General features: G+C 44.1%; 1 protein-coding gene and 1 long non-coding RNA gene across 3 annotated transcripts; one reads left to right on the forward strand and one right to left on the reverse strand.

The window, feature by feature from the left end:
* The first annotated feature begins 6,130 nt into the window (after nt 1–6,130).
* On the forward strand, nt 6,131–7,588 carry LOC123079038 (uncharacterized). Of its 2 annotated transcripts, none has more exons than XR_006437816.1 (3): nt 6,131–6,428; nt 6,660–6,921; nt 7,032–7,588. It is a non-coding gene; the product is annotated as an uncharacterized lncRNA (long non-coding RNA). The 2 variants fall into 2 exon arrangements; XR_006437817.1 differs by having other exon boundaries at nt 6,136–6,428; nt 6,704–6,921.
* A 6,389-nt stretch (nt 7,589–13,977) lies between these two features.
* Nucleotides 13,978–15,950, reverse strand: LOC123074706 (nuclear pore complex protein NUP35). The gene is made up of 3 exons (XM_044497477.1): nt 15,426–15,950; nt 15,225–15,336; nt 13,978–14,500 (listed from the first exon to the last, which is right to left on the reverse strand). The coding sequence occupies exons 1-3, from the start codon at nt 15,929–15,931 to the stop codon at nt 14,171–14,173; spliced, it is 948 nt and encodes a 315-aa protein (XP_044353412.1). The 5' UTR covers nt 15,932–15,950; the 3' UTR covers nt 13,978–14,170.
* Nucleotides 15,951–26,399: the final 10,449 nt, after the last annotated feature.

Here is a 26,399-nt window from a genome sequence, read left to right on the forward strand (position 1 = left end):
TTGGCCATATCACGTCACTTTATGATTTGCATGTGATGTTTATCATGTTTACATCTTATTTGCTTAGAACGACGGTAGCATAAATAAGATGATCCCTCACTAAAATTTCAAGAGACGTGTTCCCCGTAACTGTGCACCGTTGTGAAGGTTCGTTGTTTCGAAGCACCACGTGATGATCGGGTGTGATAGATTCTAACGTTCGAATACAATGGGTGTTGACGAGCCTAGCATGTACAGACATGGCCTCGGAACACATGCGAAACACTTAGGTTGACTTGACGAGCCTAGCATGTACAGACATGGCCTCGAAACACAAGAGACCGAAAGGTCGAACATGAGTCGTATGGTAGATACAATCAACATGGAGATGTTCACCGATGATGACTAGTCCACTCACGTGATGATCGGACACGGCCTAATTTGACTCGGATCATGTATCACTTAGATGACTAGAGGGATGTCTATTTGAGTGGGAGTTCATTGAATAATCAGATGAACTTAATTATCATGAACATAGTCAAAAGGTCTTTGCAAATCATGTCATAGCTTACGCTTTAGTTCTACTGTTTAAGATATGTTCCTAGAGAAAATTTAGTTGAAAGTTGATAGTAGCAATTATGCGGACTAGGTCCGTAAACTGAGGATTGTCCTCATTGCTGCACAGAAGGCTTATGTCCTTAATGCACCGCTCGGTGTGCTGAACCTCAGCGTCGTCTGTAGATGTTGCGAAACATCTGACATACACGTTTTGATGACTACGTGATAGTTCAGTGCGTAATGCTAACGGTTTAGAATTGTGGCACCAAAGACGTTTTGAAACATGTGAGATGTTCCGAAGACTGAAATTGGGATTTCAGACTAGTGCCCACGTCAAGAGGTATGAGACCTCTGACAAGTTTCTTAAGCCTGCAAACTAAGGGAGAAAAGCTCAATCATTGAGCATGTGCTCAGATTGTCTGAGTGCCACAATCTCTTGAATCGAGTGGGAGTTAATCTTCCAGATGAGATACTGATGGTTCTCCATAGTCACTGCCACCAAGCTATTAGAGCTTCGTGATGAACTATAACATATCAGGGATAGATATGATGATCGGAGCTATTCGCGATGTTTGACACCGCGAAAGTAGAAATCAAATAGGAGCATCAATTGTTGATGGTTAGTAAAACCACTAGTTTCAAGAAGGGCAAGGGCAAAAGGGATACTTCATGAAACAGCAAATCATTTGCTGCTCTAGTGAAGAATCCCAAGGTTAAACCCAAACCCGAGACTAAGTGCTTCTGTAATGAGGGGAACGGTCACTGAAGCAGTACTACCCTAGATACTTGGTAGATGAGAAGGCAGGCAAGGTCGAAAGAAGTATATTGGATATACATTATATGAATGTGTACTTTACTAGTACTCCTAGCAGCACCAGGGTATTAGATACCGGTTCAGTTGCTAAGTGTTAGTAACTCGAAATAAAAGCTGCGGAATAAATGGAGACTAGCTAAAGGTGAGATGACGATATGTGTTGGAAGTGTTTCCAAGGTTGATGTGATCAAGCATCGCATGCTCCCTCTACCATCGAGATTTGGTGTTTGCGTTGAGCATGATTGGATTATGTTTATCGCAATACGGTTATTCATTTAAGGAGAATAATGGTTACTCTGTTTATTTGAATAATACCTTCAATGGTCTTGCACCTAAAATGAATCTCGATCGCAGTGATACACATGTTCGTGCCAAAAGATATAAAATAGTAATGATAGTACCACATACTTGTGGCACTGCCATTTGAGTCATATTGGTATAGAACGCATGAAGAAGCTCCATGTAGATGGATCTTTGGACTCACTCATTTTTGAAAAGATTGAGACATGCGAACCATGTCTATTGGTATGAAGAAACTCCATGCAGATGGATCGTTTGGACTCACTTGATTTTGAATCACTTGAGACATGCAAATCATACCACATGGGCAAGATGACTGAAAGGCCTCATTTTCAGTAAGATGGAACAAGAGAGCAGCTTGTTGGAAGTAATACATTTTGATGTATGCAGTCCAATGAGTGCTGAGGCATGCAGTGGATCTCGTTATGTTCTTACTTCACAGATGATTTGAGTAGATGCTGAGTGTATTTACTTGATGAAACACAAGTCTGAATTATTGAAAGGTTCGAGTAATTTCAGAGTGAAGTTGAAGATCGTCGTGACAAGAGGATAAAATGTCTGTGATATGATCATAGAGATGAGTATCTGAGTTACGAGTTTGGCACACAATTAAGACATTGTGGAAAGTGTTTCACAATTAATACCGCCTGGAACACCACAGTGTGATGGTGTGTCCGAACATCATAACTGCACCCTATTGGATATGGTGCATACCATGATGTCTCTTGTCGAATTACCACTATCGTTTATGGGTTAGGCATTAGAGACAACCGCATTCACTTTAAAAGGGGCACCACGCAATTCCGTTGAGATGACACCGTTTAGAGAAACCTAAGTTGTCGTTTCTTAAAAGTTTGGGGCTGCGACGCTTATGTGGAAAAGTTTCAGGCTGATAAGCTCGAACCCAAAGCGGATAAATGCATCTTCATAGAATACCCAAAACAGTTGGGTATACCTCCTATTTCAGATCTGGAAGCAAAAGTAATTGCTTCTAGAAACGAGTCCTTTCTCGAGGAAAAGTTTCTCTCGAAAGAATTGAGTGGGAGGATGGTGGAGACTTGATGAGGTTATTGAACCACAACTTCAACTAGTATGTAGCAGGGCACAGGAAGTTGTTCCTGTGGCACCTACACCAATTGAAGTGGAAGCTTATGATAGTGATCATGAAACTTCGGGTCAAGTCACTACCGAACCTCGTAGGTCGATAAGGATGCGTACTACTTCAGAGTGGTACGTAATCCTGTCTTGGAAGTCATGTTGCTAGACAATACTGAACCTACGAGCTATGGAGAAGCGATGGTGGGCCCATATTCCGACAAATGGTTAGAAGCCATGAAATCCGAGATAGGATCCATGTATCAGAACAAAGCATGGACTTTGGTGAACTTGCCCGATGATCGGCAAGCCATTGAGATAAATGGATCTTTAAGAAGAAGACGGACATGGACGGTAATGTTACCGTCTATGAAGCTCGACTTGTGGCAAAGAGTATTTTCACAAGTTCAAGGAGTTGACTACGATGAGATTTTCTCATCCGTAGCGATGCTTAAGTCCGTCGGAATCATGTTAGCATTAGCTACATTTATGAAATCTGGCAGATGGATGCCAAAAAAAGTTTCCTTACCAGTTTTCATAAGGAAAGGTTGTATGTGATACAATCAGAAAGGTTTTGTCGATCCTAAGGATGCTAAAAGGTTTGCTAGCTCCAGTGATCCTTCCATGGACTAGAGCAAGCATCTCGGAGTCAGAATATACGCTTTGATGGAGTGATCAAAGTTTTTGGGTTTATACAAAGTTTGTTAGAAACTTGTATTTACAATAAAGTGAGTGGGAGCGCTAGAACATTTCTGATAAGTATATGTGAATGACATATTGTTGATCCGAAATGATGTAAAATTTCTGGAAAGCATAAAGGGTTGTTTGAAAGGAGTTTTTCAAAGGAAGACCTGGATAAAGCTGCTTACATATTGGGCATCAAGATCTATAGAGATAGATCAAGACGCCTGATGATACTTTCAAAGAACGCACACCTTGACATGATTTTGAAAGAGTTCAAAATAGATCAGCAAAGAAGGAGTTCTTGGCTGTGTTACAAGGTGTGAGTATTGAGTAAGACTCAAGACCTGACCACAGCAGAAGAGAGAGAAAGGACGAAGATCACAGCCATCATGTGGTCTATCTGGCATTCCAGCAACCGAATTAAACATGGGGAGGAGGGGCGTGACCCTACATCTACGATTTGAGCAACGAAGGAGGCGATTGCCCTTCTTCATCTACCACGAAAGGTAGCCTCAGTTTTGCCAGTTTGGGCTGGCGTCCACCCGACATGGGTGTTGTGAAGATCACCATAGATGGAGCCCTCTTGTAGCTCGGCGTGGTGGTGCAGGTGGTGTCGCTCGCTCGTCCTCTACATTGCTAGGCTCATGGTGCAAACCCTTTATGTGTATCTCGGACCCGCTTATTCACTGCGGGATGGAGTCCTCTTTGCCACTCTTTGAGGATTCATGCCTGTGATAATGGAAGTTGACTGTCTGGAGTTGGTGACACCGTGGAACACTCGCCACAATTTTCGTTCTATTGTGGCTCCTATCCTATTAGAAATAGGAGAGCTTAGTGATCTGTTTAGCTTTTTTGATGTTCAACATGTAAATAGATCAGCAAACCTTCCAGCGCATCTTTGTACAAAACATGCATGCACGTTGAATGTGACTGAGAGCTGGCTTGATGAAACTCCTAGCTTCCTCCTAACCAGTCTTTTGGCAGATTGTCCCGGGAATGCTTTTGTCTGAATAAAGCACTCTGATTTACCCGTAAAAAAGGGACGCTTAACTCCGAAATGCTTGGACCTCCTCCAAAATGCTTCTTCGGCATGCTTTTATAAAAAACATTGAGATGCTCCTTCGGACATGCTTTCCAGCAAAGCTGAAATCTGACCGTTAATGGTCAAGAGCTTGGTGGGTATTTATACTTTTTCTTTGGAAATCTTCGGATCTATTCTCTTTAATCATGGTAGCACAACGATCATTAGAAATAATAAAAATTACATTCAAATATATAGACCACCTAACAACGACTACAACACTGTAGCGAGCCTATGGCGCGGCATTCTCATCGCCCCTCCCTCACTAAGCCAGGCAAAAGTTGTTTTAGTAGACAGTCGGAAAGTCGTTGTGCTATGAATAGTTGGTGAGTATGTATACTTTATCTATTTATGCAAAAAACTCTTCTGATCTATTGATAAGATATCTTCTATTCCCTCTGTAAAGTAGTGATCTAAATGCTCTTATATTTTTTTACAGAGGTAGTATATTTAAAGAACTACCCCAACCCCTGTTAACTATTTTAGAGCACATGCAGCTATGCGACCTCATCACCCAAAAAGCTGAAATTAATTACACCATGCATACATCAATGCATTTGACCTTCATACCCAGTTATCTTCTCTCACAAACCTTTATGGTTGTTTTTGAACTCCCTACTAGTAACTGAGTGCAAATATGATGTTATCAAACATGTGTATTATATTATTAAGTCAAATATTCATCTTCATCTTATGAAAATATACAGCAACTGATCCCCGCGGCAATGCATAGGGTGTGATCTAGTAATGGCAATGCACATATCCACAAAAGTAAAATAAAAAATTAAAACTAGATTCATGGACCATCTAGCGATGACTACAAGTCTACAATCACTGCAGCGAGTAGAAGGCGTGCCATTGTCATCGTCCCTCCCTCGCTGGAGCCAGTCAAACCTTATTATAGTTGACAGTTGGGAAGTGGACGTGTCAAGGCCCCAAAGAGTCAACGCACCAAAGAGCCAACGCACCAGGGCAACCAAATCCAGATGGGTCTATCGGTGACTAACGTCGACCGGGTCCAAAGAGATCCGCTGAAGACACACCTACACGCGTCCTCCGCCAGTGCTCGACGCACCGTCGAAGCATGGAGAGGGCAAAGAGGACATTATTTCGACTGTGGGACATCGACGCCACCTCACCGCCCTGACCAATACATCGAGCATCGCTGCCACTCCAGCCATGACCAAAGTGTCGGCAACTCAATAACCCTAACCACGGGGAAGAACCCCAAATTACTACTGCAGCCATATCTGCCCCCCCCCCCTCCCCGCCGCGCCCGAGTCCGGTGGAGGAGGCTGACGATGCGACATGAGGAGTGCCTGGCCGCTAAGGGTTTTTTTGGGGGGGGGCACGCCTCCATTAAGTATTCTCAGTAACCTACGTGTTGCCAGATATATGTATACTTATTTAGGACAGTATAACTGACCCTAAACCGAGCCCTCTCACGCCATCAGCCATTTCGGCCATCAGATCTTGCGTCAGGGTCATTTTTGGCCGTTAGATGCGCCTCCATCGTGTGTGTGTTTTCGTGGCCCAGTTGTCCTAAGGGGCTGCTGCTCCACGAGCTAAATCTAAGATATGTGGTTCACTGGGCCTTCTCCCTGGCCCATTTAGCTAACTACGCCAGAGTACAGTGGATCGCTATCCCGCGTTCGATTTACTCTACCAAACAAAAAGAAAAACGAAGGCAAGGGAGAGAGAGATCGACCGACGCGGGGATCAGATCCAGCCGGCGCGAGCGATGTGTGAAACATGGAAATCAATGCGGGCGATCCGTCTGTGAGGGAGAATTGAGGGGATCCAGCCGACGCTGGCGAGCAGTCAAGCGGAAAGGGGATGCAAAGCAGCCGAGCAGCCATGCGCGTCTCCCCGGCTGATGCGGAAACGGGATGCGAACCTGATCCGCCGGCATTTGATGTGAGCAGTAGATCTTCCGTTTCTCAAATCCATTAATGGTTGTTAAGGTGCATTATTTATCTCGTCGCATGTCCGCGTGCGTACATAAGCTCTGCCCCTTGCGCTTTCTCCTTCCCCAAATAATAATCTGGCAAACGCACCTCGACAATTTCCTCTTTATCATGTTACTCTATTTTGTTCGGATTTTACTTCGAATTGCTGGAAAAAAAATCCGACCTCAGTTTTCTACAGGTGCTATCAGATACTAATTGATCGAAATTTGTTCGGAGAACTAGGGAAGGTCGGTTCCGGTATATATGCGTTTGGCAGTGAAGGTTTGAGAATTGGAGAATTGGGGAAGGTTTGTTCAATGAAGGTTGGTCGCAAAGCCATCAATTCTCATGGGCTTTTTCGAGTGCTTTGCAAGTACACATGATGGTTCAAATGGGGACGACATGCTATTGATTTTCACGCCCGCTATGTGCTCTTCCTCACCCCCAGGCAAGATCCAAAGGTATTGAATCTTCGCTCCTCCACTACTGCTCATTGCCCTTCGGAGGCTCAATTTTGTTCCTTAATCCCCTCTGTTTGTATTTCCACCTTACTTTGCCTGAGGATTAACAGGACCCTCGTATTGGTTGATTGCCCGGCCGGGATGTGGTGCTGCAAAATAAACGCCCAGTTCGTCCAAAGAGTAAGATTGGTGCCTTCCTTATCATGTTTCTTTGTTGTGATAAGACATTATACGCCATATCTCTAGATTTTCTGAAACCTGTGCTAAAAGTTGTCTACTTGAGTGTGACCTTCATTGCCTAGGCTATCTTATCTTATAATTTTGATGTGCTTCTTCTTATGTGAGAAATACTGGACCAGTAGCGTATTTAAGTCTGTATTCCCCTACTCAACCCCATTAGTTGCTTTCCTAATTTATTTCCATGACTTTGCTTATTGCTTCTTAAAAATAGCTAGAAATGCTTAATTACGGGATTGACAGTGTTCTGAGCTTCAGATTCATCAAGGCGTCAGAGCGAGCAACAACATTCTCCTGTATTTTTTGCAGTGAATGTATGATTCTTTCCTGCCATGTTGCCAAGTTTGAACCTAGCTATTTGATGCTGTCATCCGATGTGTTATTGTAAGTTGTATCAACTAGACGGATTACATCAATTCATAGTGTTTTATTCATTGCCACTATCTGAAGCAATATGTTAGATGTATTAATGTTTGGTGGGTGCCAATCAAGGAGATACATCCTAACATAGTGCTGCCAGCTAGCTGGTCGGATCAATGACTGATCATCGATGGTGTAAAAATATTAGATAAGTGTCCCTTGGTCCATGATATGAGTAGTTATTTAAATAGCACACTAAGAAAATTTCAACATAAGCATCTTTCCTCATGCACTCGCCAACAGCGCGTCATGGGTGAAGCTCAATGCTTCTTTGGACCTCTGATATCGAAGCCAGAGAAAACATCGTTGACACAACAACTGAGAGATTGTTAGTCAAAGCTAGAAGATGTCGATGATAACAACCTGAAAAACTAATTGCCGCCCCGAAGAACAAGGCTATGAAGAAAGTTGGACGACAATCCCAGGTCTGGACAGACAGGTCCATGGAACATAACCTTTTGAAGCTCCTCGATGACGCATAGTTGGCTGAGCATCATGTCACGCCCAATATGCGACCCTATCCAAGAGGAACTCGAAGGTCCCACCAAGGATAGACCCGCATATTGAAAACGCTTTTGCAAGGTGGATATCATTACATCAACATTACATAATAGATGGGGATACATACAAGAGGCATACAAATGCCGCAAGAATACATCAATACAACAAACATAAGAACAACATCCGACTACGGATGAAACACAAACAGAAGCTCAAACGACATCCACCCTGCTAGCCCAGGCTGCCGACCTGGAACCTATCCTCTGATCGAAGAAGAAGCAGAAGAAGAACTCCAAAACAAGTAACATCGCTCTCGCGTCATGATCATCGCAAAACCTGTACCTGCAACTGTTGTTGTAGTAATCTGTGAGCCACAAGGACTCAGCAATCCCATTACCATGGGTATCAAGACTAGCAAAGCTTAATGGGTAAGGAAGGGGGTAAAGTGGTGAGGTTGCAGCACCGACTAAGCAAGTATGATGGCTAACATACGCAAACAAGAGCGAGAAGAGAAACAATGGAACGGTCGTCAACTAGCAGTGATCAAGAAGTGATCCTGAACTCCTACTTACGTCAAATATAACCCAAAAACCGTGTTCACTTCCCGGACTCCGCCGAAAAGAGACCATCACGGTTACACACGCGGTTGATGCGTTTTAATTAAGTCAAGTGTCAAGTTCTCTATAACCGGACATTAACAAATTCCCATCTGCCACATAACCGCGGGCACGGCTTTCGAAAGATAATACCCTGCAGGGGTGTCCCAACTTAGCCCATTATAAGCTCTCACGGTCAACGAAGGATATTCCTTCTCCCAGGAAAACCCGATCAGTCTCGGAATCCCGGTTTACAAGACATTTCGACAATGGTAAAACAAGACCAGCAAAGCCGCCCGATGTGCCGACAATCCCGATAGGAGCTGCACATATCTCGTTCTCAGGGCAACACCGGATGAGCTAAGCGTACAGGTACCGACGTAACCCAAGTTGCCAAGGGATGGTCCCGCACGGTGCTCTAGTTTGGACCAACACTCCGAGGAGCACTGGCCGGGGGGGGGTAATATAAGATGACCCTCGGGAGCGCGACTCCCAAGGGAAAAAGGCTAGGTGAGGCAAATGTAAAACCAAGGTTGGGCCTTGCTGGAGGAGTTTTATTCAAAGCGAACTGTCAAGGGGTCCCCATAACAACCCGACCGCGTAAGGAACGCAAAATCAAGGAACATAACACCGGTATGACGGAAACTAGGGCGGCAAGAGTGGAACAAAACACCAGGCATAAGGCCGAGCCTTCCATCCTTTACCAAGTATATAGATGCATTAATTAAATAAGAGATATTGTGATATCCCAACATAAACATGATCCGACATGGAGCAATCTTCATCTTCACCTGCAACTAGCAACGCTATAAGAGGGGCTGAGCAAAGGCGGTAACATAGCCAAACAACGGTTTGCTAGGAAGGGTGAAAAAGGTTAGAGGCTATCATGGCAATTTGGGAGGCTTGAAGAGCAAGTGATAGGTAGCGCAGCATAGCGATAGAACGAAGCAACTAGCATAGCAATGATAGTAGTAAGATTCAGGGTAACGGTCATCTTGCCTGAAATCCCACTAGGAAGACGAACGAGTCCATGAAGAAGATGAAGCCACGAAGACGAACCAAGCGTAGACGAACGAATCCTCACGGTCGCAACGAAACGGGAACTATCGAGAAGAAGCACACAACATGGTAAACACACCACACAAGAACAAGGCATGATGCTCAATCAAGTATGATGCATGACAAGGCTACATGAAGCTACTCATGGCAAGAGATGATGCATACAAGAGCAACACATCAAAGCAAGTTTAAATGAGGCCGGAAACAACATATAACAATTCCGGTAAATCCCCATATGCAAATTTCGAAATTGGCCCAGATCTGACTAAACCTTATGTTCAAGTTGTTAAACAGCAAGTTAAGATGCACCAAGATGATCTACACGAAAATCTAGTCAAGTTACATATAAAGTTTATTTAGTTCGGAGCTACGGCCTACAAGATATGAGCAAAACAAGTTAAACATGGCATTGATGCAAAATGCATTCAAACATCAAGCAAACACACTCAAGATAAGGATGCAACATGATAAGATGAAACTACATGCAATTCCAAGCAAGTTTCATATAGAGCATGCTCAAAACGGAGCAACGGTGCAACACATACACTCCAAACAAGATATAACAACAATCTGTCCAAAACAGAAACTAGGCATCTTGCAAGCATCAAAACAATATGCTACAGCACCTCAACGTGAAAACAAAACACATGGACGTGATGTACAGGTAAAGCATGACAAAACATGAACACTGAGCTATCTCCATAAATCACTAGAACATGCTCAAAAGGACATGGCAAGATTGCAAATAATAACAATTTCACAGACTTGGCAGAATTCACTAGACATGACAGAAATAACAACAGGTTGCAATATTTAGAGCTATCCAACAACATGCTACAGGAACATATAATAGCAAACAAAAGAATGGAATGGATCTACTAATTGCATAGAACAAAAGTCCCTTACTGATCACGAGCCAAAAAGGTACATAAGATATGATGGCACCCATGTAAACATAGCAAGTTTTATAAACAGATTCAGACTTGGCAGAAAAACTGAGCATGTCATAAACAGAATTATGAAGGCATCTTTGCGAGATCAAATCACTCACCACAAAGCATTTCTTGGCATGTGAAGGTAACTCACAGCAAGAAGACAAGTTCATGAAGCTAAGCATGGTAATAGCAAGTTCATAGGGTGCATGGATCACTAGCAAAACACATGTCAAAACTGAACTTCACGTTAACAGGCTGACAACAACATTATTTAGAAAGTTTGGAGCAAGATTATAACAAGCTACAGCAGGCCACAAATTCAAACAAGGGCATGGATGGATAGAGCATAACATGTGTAATAAAACATCCTTAGTGAACATCTCCAGATTATGCATAGAACTCATGGTGACAGCAGGTTTACATGGCATCACAATGTTACAGCTACAGACTTAGCAGAAAAGACCAAGTCACAGAAATCAGCAACATCAGGGAGGCTACTTGGCATGCTTGTGCTAGTCACCACATAGATCACAAAAAATATAATACAAGTACCCCTGTAAAGATAGCATGATGTAGTTCAAAACACATGTAGAACTCATGCTCATAGGATGCACACACAAAATGCAATGAAAAAGACAAATCACCAAGCTCTGTAAACAGACAGCAGTTAACATCATATAGCACTCTGGCAACGATGATTAAGGCATCAAGATGGACTCAAACAAACATGACACAATGGAATGAAATGAAGAGCATCTCATGATGAACATTTTGATATATTATACATGCAAATCGGAGCAGCGAGCACGAAGTTACAGCAGGTCAAATTATGCACTATAAAATGATTTCTCAGGGACTTAACCAGAAATATACCCTCCGAAAAATTGGACGGGGAGGACCCTGGACGGCGCGGAGCGGGACGGGGAAGCGCGTTTGGATGGCCGGGCGGGTGGATCTCGTCCCACCCGCCGGATCCGGCGACGAGGCGCCCGGCGACGGGGCCGGCGAGGTCGACAGGCGGCAGAGCGGGGCGCCGGCGAGCGGGAGGCCGAGGGGCGGCGGCGCACCGGCGACGAGGAGGCGGCGAGGTGAGGTCGGGCGACGGCGGCGTAGGTTGACCGACGGCGGGGTCAAAGGCGGCGGTGGCGGAGGGGCGGCGGCGAACCTCCGGCGGGAGGGGCGGCGGCGAACCTCCGGCGGGAGGCGCGGCCCTGGGAGGCGAAGGGCGCGGACGGCGGCGCGGGAAGCCGGGCCGGGGAGGGCCTGGCTCGGGCTCGGCGGGCCTGCTGTGGAGGGGAGCCGGCGGGGCGACGTGGCAGCGCCGAATTGGCTACGGACGGCGGCGGGATTTCGTCCAGCGCGAGTTGGACGTGTCCGGCGGCGGAGTGGGGAAGATTGCTAGGGTTTCATCTGCGAATTTGGACGGGAAGGGCATATTTATAGCTAGATGGAGCTAGAAGAGTCCAAATGAGGCGTGATTTTCGCCCACACGATCATGATCGAACGACCGAGAGCATGGAGGGGTTTTGAATGGGCTCATGGGGTGTTGGGCTGCACAAAAGTGGGATTTACGGTTACCCGGTTAATCGTTGGGGCATCAAACGACCTTCAAATGGAACGAAATTTGACGGGCGGTCTACCGGTGCTATACCAAGGCCACTCGGCAAATCTCGGCCCATTCCGAGAAAGTTTTTCTCCCGCTGACGAAACAAGGTCTGAGAGGGGCGACGGGCGCGTGCGAGTGTGGTTGGACTCAGAACGGACAACAGAAAGAACCGACGGAACCCGAATGGATGCAAGTTTTGAAAAACATGCAGATGATGACATGGTAAAATGCAACACGCAGGCAAATGACATGGCACCGACGACGAATAACTGGAAGACACCTGGCGCATCGATTCGGGGCGTTACACATCATCAGTTGAAGGAGGAGCTAGATGACCATTGTCTTTGATGGTGTCGCTCCATCATTGGTCAAAGGCGATCTTGAACCCTTCTTTGTGGTGTTTTCTACGTGGGTTAGGCATGAGGAATAATTTGTGTAGGTTTTTTACTGGCCGGAGTTGGGTGTGTTGTTGTAACTGACTTAAGTGGATGGGCTCCCCACCACTTTTTCCTGGTGGGTTTTTTATGCATGCTTGTGCGTATTCAGGCAAAAAAAAAGACATGAGATTGATGAGGTATTTATGTACACTTCAATAAAAAAATCCTTCGGCCCACTAGTATATGTGACATATTTTTAGCAACATTTAGTGACATAAGGTCCCATGACATTTGACTATCCACACCACCTATTAATGGTGAGAGCTACCAGAAAAACATATTCTTTTTTTTTGCGAGTCGAGAAAACATATTCAGAACTATATCCGTATCAGAATGACTATTTATCTTAAGGAACCATGAAATGATATCACCGCTGATTCATACTATAATAAATAAGTAGCAACATAAAAAGCGTGCACTGCTATATTTGAAATGTGTACAGAATTGCTCATTTTCCGGATTACAAATTCATGAAATCCAGGAGAGGTAATCTAAATTTTGGTATCCACGTTTTCTGTGATTTTGACATGACTAAAATACCCCAACAATAATTTATTTATCTTGTGATGATGTTAGCCAAAAGTTATTAGAATGAATTGTCGGGTATTTATATGCACAAAACTGAAAATTAATTATAATTTTAGATTACTGTTTTTCATGCCATCTAAAGTATAATATTCGAATGTCAACTACACATAGTTTGTACTATAGAAACATAGACCTTTCATAACTGTTAGAGGATGCAATGGTTCTACATAATTGTGAAAATCTGTATTTTCTTTTTCTAAAAAAAGATCGATACGTACTACGGAAAACTGAGTCTGAAGGGGCTTGTAACTTGGTGAAATGAGAAACGCGTGAACTTCATACTTGAAATGAATGAGAGTAAGCAAGCGTATAATCCTGCAGCAAATGCAGAAATTTGGACAACGTAAACAAATCCAAGGACATAGACATACTCCCTCCGCCGGGTCAAAAACGCGCTTATATTATGGGACGGGGGAGTAGATTGGAATTCTGGACCGAGAGTACTAATGTGATGCCACAGAATAACTGCATGTACCAAAAAACAGTGCTAACTTTGCTATCTCGCTCAGCAGAACGAATAAAACAGCTTGAAGCAATGAAAAATGACTGGCCATCATTTCTGGTCTGAGTATAACACCATGTATAATCATCAAAACCCTTTTACACCTCTCGCCACTTTAGAAAGGTATATATTACATTGCCAACGCAAACGTTTCACATTGCAAATACTACACAACAGAACCCAGGAATAGATATGCTCAGATGCTGGGGAAAAGAACTACTCCAACTGCAGTGAAAAACAATACCATCTTCAGACACTAGAACTAGAAATAAGGAACTCGCAGATCAGCACATCCAGTGACAAAAAGAGAATCCACAGAAGCGACGAGCAAGGGTTGGAAAATATCATAGAATCTCCAGCACTGCATATCAAATGCCAAAAATCAAGTCCAAAGTTTTTGCCAATACTGATTTTGCTGGCATGGCAACACTTCCTGTTGAACACCCCATGTCTCTGTTAACATTTCTGCCAGCTTTTGGGTCATAGGGACGTGGGAGATCTCCTAAATTGCTTGATGCCCCTGCATTCTGTATAGATGATTTCGAAGGCAAGGAAACCATGAAGCCCTTATAATTGCTCTCACTCATCTTCTCATCCATTTGCCGCTGCACTGGATCAGTAATTTTAACCCCAATTGCAACGCCACTAAACAGCTGGATTCCATTCTTTTCAAGGGCCCTTCGAGCATCGTATTGGTGCTTCACGAGCAAAAACAATATATTAGTCGACAGCGAGAAAAATGTTAAGATGTTCTGTAGGTACTAGAAAAACAGAACAACCACAAGAAAATCTACATAGAAGTATGGCTGCATTGGTTCCTAATCAAGTAAATGTTCCAAAGTAACCGCAGAGAATGAAGAGAAAGATATACAGAAGTCTAGGGATGTATTCACTCAATTTTCTAAATAACGCCAATGGTACAAAATTCTCAGCAAGGGAAGAACTTTTTGAACGTATTATAACTATTTGCTGCTGTTTTATGATTTCTTTCTGTCTAGAAATAAACCGCTGCGTTTCAGAAAGGAAAGGAAAGGCTATAAGATACTGTATCATGATTATGATACATGCTTAGTGATCCAAGTAAAACAGCCTGACTCCCGTAAATTTAGTACTACATTCATGTCTAAAGATGTGACTAAGTAGATCAAAAACCATATCGTACTAATTGAAACTGATAGGACACTGCAATATTGGGGCATGATTGGTTTGCTACCAAAAATTGGCTATCCGGTGTTTTGGCATCAAACCAAGCATGCCCAGAGCATCTTAAGACGAAAAATAAAGGCTAGAAGGGCAATTAGCCTTTTGAATCAAATAACCATAACTTGTTATGGTCGATGCAGTTACGAAAGGTTGATTTATGAGTTACGAAGAAAAACAGGCAGCTCGCGACAGTAGCAGAGAGCTAGTGAAAGGGGCTACCTGATACAATATGTGAAGCCAATTACCATCTCCTGGGCCAGAGCAGTGTCTCAGTATCACCCCACACTTCCCAAACTCTCGCAGAACAAGGTTGGTCTCCCTCGCGGTGAATCTGCAAACGAAGCGAAAAATTACATACCACTGTCAAACTTTCATGGCTGTTTAGTCCATCTCGTGAAGCGTCACACACCCTCCCCTTACCCGAACACGGTGACCCACTCCTCCCCGTCGGCCCCCGTGACGCTCGCTGATGGAGCCGTCCTGGACGGCGCAGGAAACGGAATCACCGGCGATCGCACCTCCTCGTTCGCCGCACGAGTAGGAGGCGGCGATGGCGGGGGCAGCGCGAGGACCTCTTTACGGGCCGGCTCCACGATCCAGTCACTCAGCGAGCACGGACCGGGGGGAATGGCGCGGGAGCGGTCCCATGAGGGCGGGCGACTGGCGGAGGAAGCGCGTGTGGGTGGGGATGGGGATGGAGCGACGGGGAGGAGGTTGGAGGCGGATCGATCAGGGGAGAAATCCTGTGCGTATAGGCGGTCGTCGAGGGTGAAAACGGGCGGCGGCGGCGGCGGCGTGGATGAGGGGTCGAGGGACCCGGAGGTCCGGTGGGAAGGGATGGCAAGGGCGAGGTCGCGGAAGAAGGGGGACTGCCTCCCGCCGGTGGTGGGTGTGCGGCGCGGCGGGGACGACGAGGGGGAGGCCATGGTAGGCGGTACGACGGTCGGTCAGAGCGCGACGAGACAGGGTTTTGTGTTTGGGTTTTGATTTGAGGGGTCCGTAATTGAGTATTCTTCGGTTCAGACCTGGCCAGATGGGCCGGCAGGGCCTACCTAAACGGGCCAGGCAGGCCTAAACGGGGCAGGCAGGGAACTCCAACAAGGAAATAGGACGGCCCATCGGCATGTTTAGCCCACCAGCCCCCTTATTTTGGGTTGTTTTGGCCTATTTTGGTTGTTTGGAAGAGCTAATACATAAAAATAAATAAAGAATCCTAAAAAAAAGGGCCGTGTCCAGCCTCGTAGCCCAGACACGGCCCTAGGGCGGGCCACGTGCCGGCACGACCAATTATAAACATGTCGGCCATGCCCACCACGGACCGGGCATGTGGGCCATCAAGACGGCACGTCGGGACCGGCCCATTTGGTCACCTTTGCATCAGTTGTGTTTAATGGACGGGGCGTATGGAAGAAAGTAGATGATACCCCGCGCATTGTTGTGGAAACATGTGAGAAAAAGCTGCAACAATATTATTTCTGATGAGATTTGGTTGTCTTCAATTTGAAATGAGTCTAAAGATTAAAAATACGTATCACGTGGAAACATGTGGGAAAAAGCAGCAATAATATTATTTCTGATGAGATTTGATTGTCTTCAATTTGAAATTAGACTAAAGATTAAAAATACATATCACTTGTTGTATTTTACTATTATATAGATGTAAAAATATATTTATCAAGTAATATTTCTTATGCATGTTGAGAGAAATAAAGTATTATGGTTATAGTGGGATGTGTGCATGTTAAGTGACTTAGTATAGGCATGCATGCATGTTAAGAGAAATAAAGTAGTGGAGTTGATGATGTGACATGTGTGCATGTTAAAATAAATACAAATTATGGGGATTAACTACTTAAGTATATAGGAATTTGTAAAAGTGTTGTAATGTTTTGTACGGAAACACTTCGGAATAGAAGGCTATCAAAATTCCAACGAAAAACTATGTCACATATAAATTTTTATTGGATTTTGTCAAGATGCAAGAGTTCACGGAAGTTTTTTTTTGGCATTTTTGCATGCACATTTCTCCCAAGTTACTCTAGGAAAAGGCTAAGATTCACTTGCCTCGTCCAGGTTAAAGCACCTTCAGGCAGCCCATATTCAAGGGCGCGGCTTTGTCTCGCTTATAGCGAGAAAGGGCCAGTGGGTGCTATATATCGCCGGTAGCGAGTCCTAAGTAAGTCTCGGCGCTGGTGGTAGGCAGATGGTCCGGCCCAGTACGGGTTCTCGGAAACGAATTTTCAGGAAAGCTTTTGACCTTTTTCCGTGTGGTTTTCCCCTGTTTTTGTCTCTCTACTGGTTTTGACCAGTTTTTCACGTGATTTTTTCCTGGTTTTGACTGTTTTTCCTGTGGTTTGTTTACCTATTTGTTTCTGTCTTTCTCTCACCAATTCTCTTCGATTTTCTGTGTGTCATCAAAAGTTTTCTTAGTTTTTTCCTATTTTTTTCTTTTATCAACACATGTCTACTTTTTTCAATACATATTGTAACACTTGTTTAATACACATTGAATTTTTTTTAAATATGTGATTTATATTTTCTTAAATACATTTGTTTTGAATATTTGTTAAACATTTTTCAAATCTGTGCTGAGAAGGATTACAAATCATTTTTAACTAGGTGGGCAATCATTTTACATTGTATATTTTTTTAGAAATTTCACAACATATTTTTTGAAATGCCGAAACATTTAAAAAAATGTCATGTACATTTTTTAATTAATATAATATTTTTTAAAATTGTATAATGATTATTTAAATTTTCAGAACATTTTATGTGCCTTTTCTGAATTAAATTTTAAAAAATGTTCAGACATTTCAAAAATATCTTTCTGACATTTTTTTATCAATATACAATGGAAAAAATGTTCCCACAGTTTAACATGTATTCCATTTTAAAAAAAATATTTTAAGAATTATTAATCATGTATTTAAAAATGTTAAACGTGTATAAAACTGCTTTAGATGTATACAAAATTTTACAATGTTTATGGAAAAAGAAATCAAAACATATATTTCAAAAATCTTAATCGCGTAGTTGAAAATATATTAAACATGTATAAAAAATGTTCCTGATGTATATGAAAAATGCACAATGTGTATGAAAACAAGTAGACATGTGTTGAATAAGAAAGGAAAAATAAAAGTAAAAAGTAAAAGAAAAAAACCCAATGAAAACAACAAGGAAACCTGAAGAAAAATAGAAAAGGAAAAAATCAAAATAGAAAAAATATGAAGAAAACCAATTGTAAATAGTGAAACCCGAAAGTGAAGAACACAAAGAGCATAAAGAAACAAACTCGCGCAGAGGCAACTACAGTACTGGACCGATCCACTAACCTCATGCAAGAGGCGAGCCGGAGCTATGTCTCGCAATAAGGGAGACGTAGCTCACACGCCCATTCAAGAAAGCCAGAGGAGGAAAATACATAGCCCCCCAAAAGAGGGGCTTACACCCCAACCCATATCGACATGTGCAATGGTTGTGGAAATTCCGCCTACTACATGAAATTAAATTTTTAATGGATATTGTCTACAATCTTAAATTATAAATTCTGCGTCAACCGCACAACATCAATCAACAATAGAGAGACAATACTGATAGCGGGTTATGAGATTCAATCGATAAACACTGCATATGAAAGACATTAAAGATGGTGACGGTGTTGTCAGTGAAAATGGTGCTTCCCATGTTGCTTCGGTGCTAGTGACAACTCGAGGCCACAGGGGTGTGGAGAATCCATCCCTTCGTTGTGATGAAATGACTTCTTCATCCTGTAGCAACCTTTTTATTACCTTCACCAAGCATCTAGTATCTATTTTAGGGTATGAAGGATATCTTATAAAAAGGAGGGTCGCAAAGGTGCCCTACAAGGCTACAAGGCCCACACATTAGGGTGACGTGCCCTCTAGCATGCCAACCTATTTTATTGGGCTCACTAGCCTCGGTCGACACTCATTTAGTTATGGTTTTGTTTTCACAGATAAACTTTATCGTGTTTTAAGACATTGTTATAATATACATAAATCTCTTAATTATTGCTCCTTTTCAGAACACGGGTCACATCGATCGACCGATGTAGCCCTTAAATAAGAATCTGATTGTTGACAAGATATATTCAATGTAGATTAAATAGTGAGTGAAATTGGCATGCTTATATGCTAAATTTATGATGCATAATGCACGTATCAGCAACTATGATGGCTGACTACATGCTTGTGATAGATGGCCATCAGTTTGTAATTGCTTTTGTAGTAGTGGTGTTGACGCGGTTGGAGTCGGTCTTATCATTACCTTCCTGCATTTTGTCCTCTTCTACATGCATGCCTAGCATGTACACCCTTTCATGAAACTGTTGGGAACGAAGTATTTCAAAAAAAATTCTACGATCACGCAAGAAGGATAGCAACGAGCGGGAGAGTGTGTCCACGTACCCTCGTAGACCAAAAGCGGAAGCGTTTAGTAACGCGGTTCATGTAGTCGAACGTCTTCGCGATCACACCGATCAAGTACCGAACGCACGACACCTCCGCGATCTGCACACGTTCATCTCGGTGACGTCCCTTGAACTCTAGATCCAGCTGAGGCCGAGGGAGAGTTTCATCAGCACGACGGCGTGGTGACGGTGATGATGAAGTTACCGACGCAGGGCTTCGCCTAAGCACTGCGACAATATGACCGAGGTGGAAAACTGTGGAGGGGGGCACCGCACACGGCTAAAGATCAACTTTTGTGTCTATGGGGTGCCCCCTCCCCCGTATATAAAGGAGGGGAGGAGGAGGAGGGCCGGCCACAAGGGGCGCGCCCAAGGGGGGATTCCTACTCCTAGTAGGAGTAGGCTTCCCCCCTTTCCTAGTCCATGTAGGAGAGAAGAAGGAAGGAGAGGAAGAAGAGAAGGAAAGGGGGGGCCTAGCCCTAGTCCAATTCGGTTTGGGATAGGGGGGGGGGGTCGCGCGCCACACCTTGGCCTGCCTCCTATCTTCCACCACTAGGCCCATGAGGCCCAATAACTTCCGGGGGGGTTCCGGTAACCCCCGGTACTCCGAAACTTATCCGAAACGACCCGAACCATTCCGGTGTCCGAATGTAGCCTTCCAATATATGAATCTTTATGTCTCGACCATTTCGGGACTCCTCGTCATGTCCGTGATCTCATCCAGAACTCCGAACAACCTTCATTACATCAAATCACATAAACTCATAATACCAATCGTCATCAAACGTTAAGCGTGCGGACCCTACGGGTTCGAGAACTATGTAGACATGACCGAGACACTCTTAGGTCAATAACCAATAGCGGAACCTGGATGCTCATATTGGTTCCTACATATTCTACGAAGATCTTTATCGGTCAAACCGCACAACAACATACGTTGTTCCCTTTTTCATCGGTATGTTACTTGCCCGAGATTCGATCCTCGGTATCAACATACCTAGTTGAATCTCGTTACCGGCAAGTCTCTTTACTCGTTCCGTAATGCATCATCCCGCAACTAACTCATTAGTCACATTGCTTGCAAGGCTTATAGTGATGTGCATTACCGAGAGGGCCCACAAATACCTCTCTGACAATCGGAGTGACAAATCCTAATCTCGATCTATGCCAACTCAACAAACACCATCGGAGACACCTGTAGAGCATCTTTATAATCACCCAGTTACGTTGTGACGTTTGATAGCACACTAAGTGTTCCTCCGGTATTCGGGAGTTGCATAATCTCATAGTCATAGGAACATGTATAAGTCATGAAGAAAGCAATAGCAATAAACTAAACGATCATAGTGCTAAGCTAACGGATGGGTCTTGTCCATCACATCATTCTCTAATGATGTGATCTCGTTCATCAAATGACAACACATGTCTATGGCTAGGAAACTTAACCATCTTTGATTAACGAGCTAGTCTAGTAGAGGCATACTAGAGACACTTTGTTTGTCTATGTATTCACACATGTACTAAGTTTCTGGTTAATACAATTCTAGCATGAATAATAAACATTTATCATGATATAAGGAAATATAAATAACAACCGTATTATTGCCTCTTGGGCATATTTCCTTCAGTCTCCCACTTGCACTAGAGTCAATACGCTTCGTATGTCATGTGCACTGCCTTGTACATGATGGTGCTGTACGATCGAGCCCGTGTGGGCCCCACCACGAAAACTTCGGACGAAATCTCTATCATATGTTTGTTCCGGCTTATTCTGCAAGCCAATACTTTGTTTGTTTTGAATTGTGGTATTCAAGTTGCTTCGAAGTCAAATGTTGATTCCATACTTTTTTTCTAAGTGGCTTCTCAACTTAATGGAAGTGTGATGATTTACTATGGAATTCATTCGTTCATCCTCGTTCGAATGTTTATTGTGAAGACTATATGTTGCAATTTCTATTCATTGATTCTACTTGTCTATTTGTCTATCAAGATGCTAACGGATGTCACCCTCTTCAGGTTGGCTCCGCCAACGCGTTAGAAGCCGTAACGCAATGAAGGAAGTCAGGCGAACCCTCCGCCACCACCTCCGCCTCCGGAGGCATGGCAAGCGATCATGGCAGCCACCAACACCAATGCTCAGATGATTCTGCAACTCTTGCAAGAACGCACCCAAGGGCAAGGCAATCAAGGAAATCAAGGTCAAGGCAACAATCAGCCTCACTTCGCTACCCTCAACCAGTTTCTCACAAATCAGCCCAAGTCTTTCAGCTACTGTGCCGAGGCCACGGATGCCAATGATTGGCTCGTGGACATCAACAAGCATTTTGAATGTAGCAATGTCAGGCCTGAGGACTTTGTCAATTTCGCTTCTTTTCAACTCAAGGATCAAGCTGCCGAGTGGTATCAACAATACAAAGATTCCAGAGGAGGTCGTGTGATTACCTGGGATGATTTCCGTCGAGACTTCAAAGCTCACCACATTCCACAAAGTGTTGTTGAGAGCAAGCGTGAGGAGTTCCGCAATCTCAAGCAAGGCAGCATGTCCGTGTATCAATACAATACTCAGTTTCAGAAACTCGCTTGCTTCGCTAAGCAAGACGTTCCTGATGAGAAGAGCATGATCTATCAATTCAGAGGTGGCCTCAGAGAAGATCTGCAATTACCTCTTGTGCTTTTTGAGCCGACCAAGTATGATGATTTCTACAATATGGCACTGAAGCAAGAGGCTGCTCAGCTCAAGTGTGAGGCTTCTAAGAAGAGAGTCAGGGACGCAGTTCAGTCTTCTTCTTCCTCACTAGTGGCTGCTAAGCAACAGAAGTTCTGGTTGCCTCCTCCTCCTCCGTTTCGTCAGCCTTACCAGCAGAAGAACAAAGGTGGCCATGGATCTTCCCACCCACCCAACCCTGGCTATCAAAACAAGTCTCAGAATCAAGCTCCAAAGTCGAATGCTCCTTATCATCGTCCACTCTCAGAGGTGACTTGCAACAAGTGTCAGTAGAAAGGTCACTATGCTAACAAATGCTTCAACCAAAGGCGCCTTCCGCCTCCTCCTCCTATGAGATCTTCCAGCAATGCAGTGGTCAAGCATAATCCCAAGTTTTCTAAGGTGAACATGATGAATGCAGCTCAAGCGGAGGAATCTACTGATGTGATAATGGGGTAATCTTCATGTTAATGACTTTCCTGCAAAAGTTTTTTTAATACTGGTGCATCGCATTCTTTCATGTCATACCCATTTGCATCGAAGCACAATGTTGACACAGAGATTCTATCCAAAGTTATGCAAGTTGTTTCTCTGGGAAAGCTTATAACTTCTAGTTTGGTTGCTCCCGATGTTTCCATCAAGATGGGAAACTATAAATTTCTGTCTAAACCAATGGTTCTTGGTGACTCGGATATTGATCTAATTCTCGGGATGGACTGGCTTTCTAAGCATGAGGCTCAACTTGATTGTGCTGCTAGGGAAATTCAATTGACACACTCTTCTGAGGATGTGATTATCTATGCCGCTCGTGATGAAACCATTCGGTTATTTTCTCTCAATGAGAAGGGCGAGTTGAATGCCATCTCTCAGATTCCAGTCATTTGTGAGTATCAAGATGTCTTTCCAGAAGAGCTTCCGGGTATGCCTCCTCACCGGCCAGTTGAGTTTGTTATCAATCTTGAGCCCGACACTGAACCCGTTTGCAAGCGTCCTTACAAGCTTGGACCCAAGGAGCTGAAGGAATTGAAGAAACAGCTCGATGAACAAGAGCGTCTGGGTTTGATCAGACCGAGTTCATCTCCGTGGGGTTGTGGTGTTCTTTTCGTCCAGAAGAAGGATGGCACGGAACGACTTTGTGTCGACTACCGTCCATTGAACAAGAAGACAATCAAGAACAAGTATCCACTTCCCAACATCAATGAGCTATTCGAGCGACTCAAAGGCGCTAAAGTATTCTCCAAGCTTGACCTTCGTATGGGTTATCATCAGATTCGCATTCGTGAAGAAGATATTCCCAAGACAGCATTCAGAACAAGCTTTGGTTCTTATGAATATACTGTTATGTCTTTCGGCCTTGTGAATGCTCCTCCAACATTCTCTCGGATGATGAATTTCATCTTCAACCCCTATACCAATGAATTCGTCCTGGTGTATCTCGATGATATCTTGGTCTTCTCCAAGAATAAGAAGGATCATGCCAAACATTTGCGATTGGTGCTCAACAAGCTCAGGGAGTATCAATTTTATGCGAAGTTTTCCAAATGTGAGTTTTGGCTCGATGAAGTTCTTTACCTTGGTCACATCATCTCTGCCAAGGGCATCGCTGTTAATCCCGAGAAGGTGTCTGCAATTGTGAATTGGGAACCTCCTCAGAATGTCAATCAGCTCCGCAGTTTTCTTGGTCTTGCAAGCTATTGCCGAAGATTCGTTGAGAATTTCTCTAAGATTGCAAAGCCTCTTTCCAACCTCCTCCAGAAGCATGTGAAGTATGTCTGGTCTCCTGAGTGTGACGTTGCTTTCAACACTCGCAAAGAGAAACTCGTTACAGCTCCTGTCTTAACTCCTCCTGATGAATCCAAGCCTTTCGAAGTTTTCTGTGATGCTTCTCTCCAAGGTCTCGGTGCTGTATTAATGCAAGAGAAGAAAGTTGTGGCCTATACCTCTCGTCAGTTGAAGCCCAACGAAAAGAACTACCCCACTCACGACCTTGAGTTGGCGGCAGTTGTCCATGCATTAATAACTTGGAGACATCTCTTGTTGGGAAGACAAGTGGACATATTCACCGATCACAAGAGTCTCAAGTACATCTTCACTCAACCCAACCTCAATCTCAGGCAGACTCGATGGGTCGAAATGATTCAAGAGTACAATCCGAGTATTGAGTATACTACAGGCAAAGCCAATGTCATTGCAGATGCTTTAAGCAGGAAGGCTTATTGCAACAGCTTAATTCTCAAGCCATTCCAACCGGATCTTTGTGAAGCTTTCCGCAAGCTGAATCTCCAAGTTGTTCCTCAAGGCTTTCTTGCCAACCTCATAGTCTCTCCTACTTTGGAAGATCAAATTCGTGAGGCACAACTCCTGGATACCATGGCGAAGAAGGTGAAACGTGGTATCGACAAGGGTCTTTCCAAATACAAGTGCTATCGCATTGATGACAGAGACACTTTATTCTTCGAGGACCGGATTGTGGTTCCTAAAGGTGATCTTAGGAAAGTCATTATGAACGAGGCACACAATTCTCTTCTTTCCATTCATCCGGGAAGTACGAAGATGTACCATGACCTCAGGCAGTCGTATTGGTGGACTCGAATGAAGTGAGAAATCGCTCAATTCGTGAATGAATGTGATGTCTGTCGAAGGGTGAAAGCAGAACACCAACGACCAGCTGGTCTCCTCCAACCTCTTGCTATCCCAGAGTGGAAGTTTGATCATATCGAAATGGACTTCGTGACTGGATTTCCAAAGTCCAAGCGCGGAAATGATGCTATCTTCGTTGTCATCGACAAGCTTTCTAAAGTGGCTCATTTCCTTCCAATCAAAGAATCCATCACAGCAGCTCAGTTGGCAGAACTATACACCTCCAGAATTGTCTCCTTGCACGGCATTCCACAATTGATTTCTTCAGATCGTGGAAACATCTTCACTTCTAAGTTCTGGGACTCCTTCTAGAAGGCCATGGGCACCAGCATTCGTTTCAGCACAGTTTTCCATCCTCAAACTAGCGGCCAAGTTGAGTGAGTAAATCAAATTCTTGAAGATATGCTCAGGGCTTGTGTCATTTCCTTTGGCATGAAATGGGAAGATTGTCTTCCATATGCCGAGTTCTCCTATAACAACAGCTTCCAAGCGAGTTCGGGCAAGGCCCCATTCAAGATTCTCTATGGCAGAAAGTGCTGTACTCCTCTCAATTGGTCAGAGACTGGTGAACGCCAACTTCTTGGCAATGACTTAATCACAGAGGCTGAAGAAATGTGTAAAGTCATCCGTGAAAATCTCAAAGCCGCGCAATCGCGCCAGAAGAGTTACTATGATAGTAAGCACCGTGATTTGGCTTTCGAGATCGGAGACCTTGTCTACCTCCGCGTCTCTCCAATGAAAGGCACTCGTCGCTTCGGTATCAAAGGGAAGCTTGCCCCTAGATACGTGGGTCCTTTCAAGATCATTGGCAAAAGAGGCGACCTCGCCTATCAACTTGAGCTTCCTTCCAACTTCGCGAACGTGCACGATGTGTTCCACGTGTCGCAGCTTCGCAAGTGCTTCAAGACTCCTGAGCGCACCATCAACTTCGAAGAGATTGACCTCCAAGAAGATCTGTCTTATCATGAGCACCCCGTTGCTATTCTTGAAGAAACTGAGCGCAAGACTCGCAACAAGTCAATCAAATTCCTGAAAGTGAAGTGGTCTCATCATTCCGACCGAGAAGCCACCTGGGAACGCGAGGACCATCTCCGTTCTGAATATCCGGAGTTCTTTCAGTCCTAGATCTCGGGACGAGATCCTCTCGTAGTGGTGGAGTGTTGTAACACCCCGGATGTAACTTGCCATATTTGTAACTCCGAATCTTGCCATTTTCGGCTATGTGTTATGATATTCCCTCCGTGGTTGGGTTTCGTCTTTGTTTTTGCATTTTGTTCATGTCATGCATTTCATATCATGTCATCATGTGCATCGCATTTGCATACGTGTTCGTCTCGTGCATCCGAGCATTTTCCCCGTTGTCCGTTTTGCAATCCGGCACTCCCACCTCCTCCGGCGCACCCCTCTTGTTTCTTTTCGTGAGCGGGTGTTAAACGTTCTTGGAATGGGCCGAGGCTTGTCAAGTGGCCTTGGTATACCACCGGTAGACCACCGGTCAAGTTTCGTTCCATTTGGAGGTCGTTTGGTACTCCAACGATTAACCGGGCAACCGCAAAGTCCGTTTGTGTGTTGCAGCAAAACCCCTCTCTAACCAGCCCAAAACCCAGCAAACTCA

Source organism: Triticum aestivum, chromosome 3D (genome assembly GCF_018294505.1).
Source record: "Triticum aestivum cultivar Chinese Spring chromosome 3D, IWGSC CS RefSeq v2.1, whole genome shotgun sequence".
Classification (NCBI taxonomy): domain Eukaryota; kingdom Viridiplantae; phylum Streptophyta; class Magnoliopsida; order Poales; family Poaceae; genus Triticum; species Triticum aestivum.

Excerpts from the sequence above, each read along its gene's own strand:
- LOC123074706 (XM_044497477.1), bottom strand. The coding sequence starts at position 15,931 with ATGGCCTCCCCCTCGTCGTCCCCGCCGCGCCGCACACCCACCACCGGC. Across the intron at positions 15,337-15,425 it reads GAGTGGGTCACCGTGTTCGG|ATTCACCGCGAGGGAGACCA; the intron begins GTAAGGGGAGGG and ends CTTCGTTTGCAG. Across the intron at positions 14,501-15,224 it reads GGCTTCACATATTGTATCAG|CACCAATACGATGCTCGAAG; the intron begins GTAGCCCCTTTC and ends TTGCTCGTGAAG.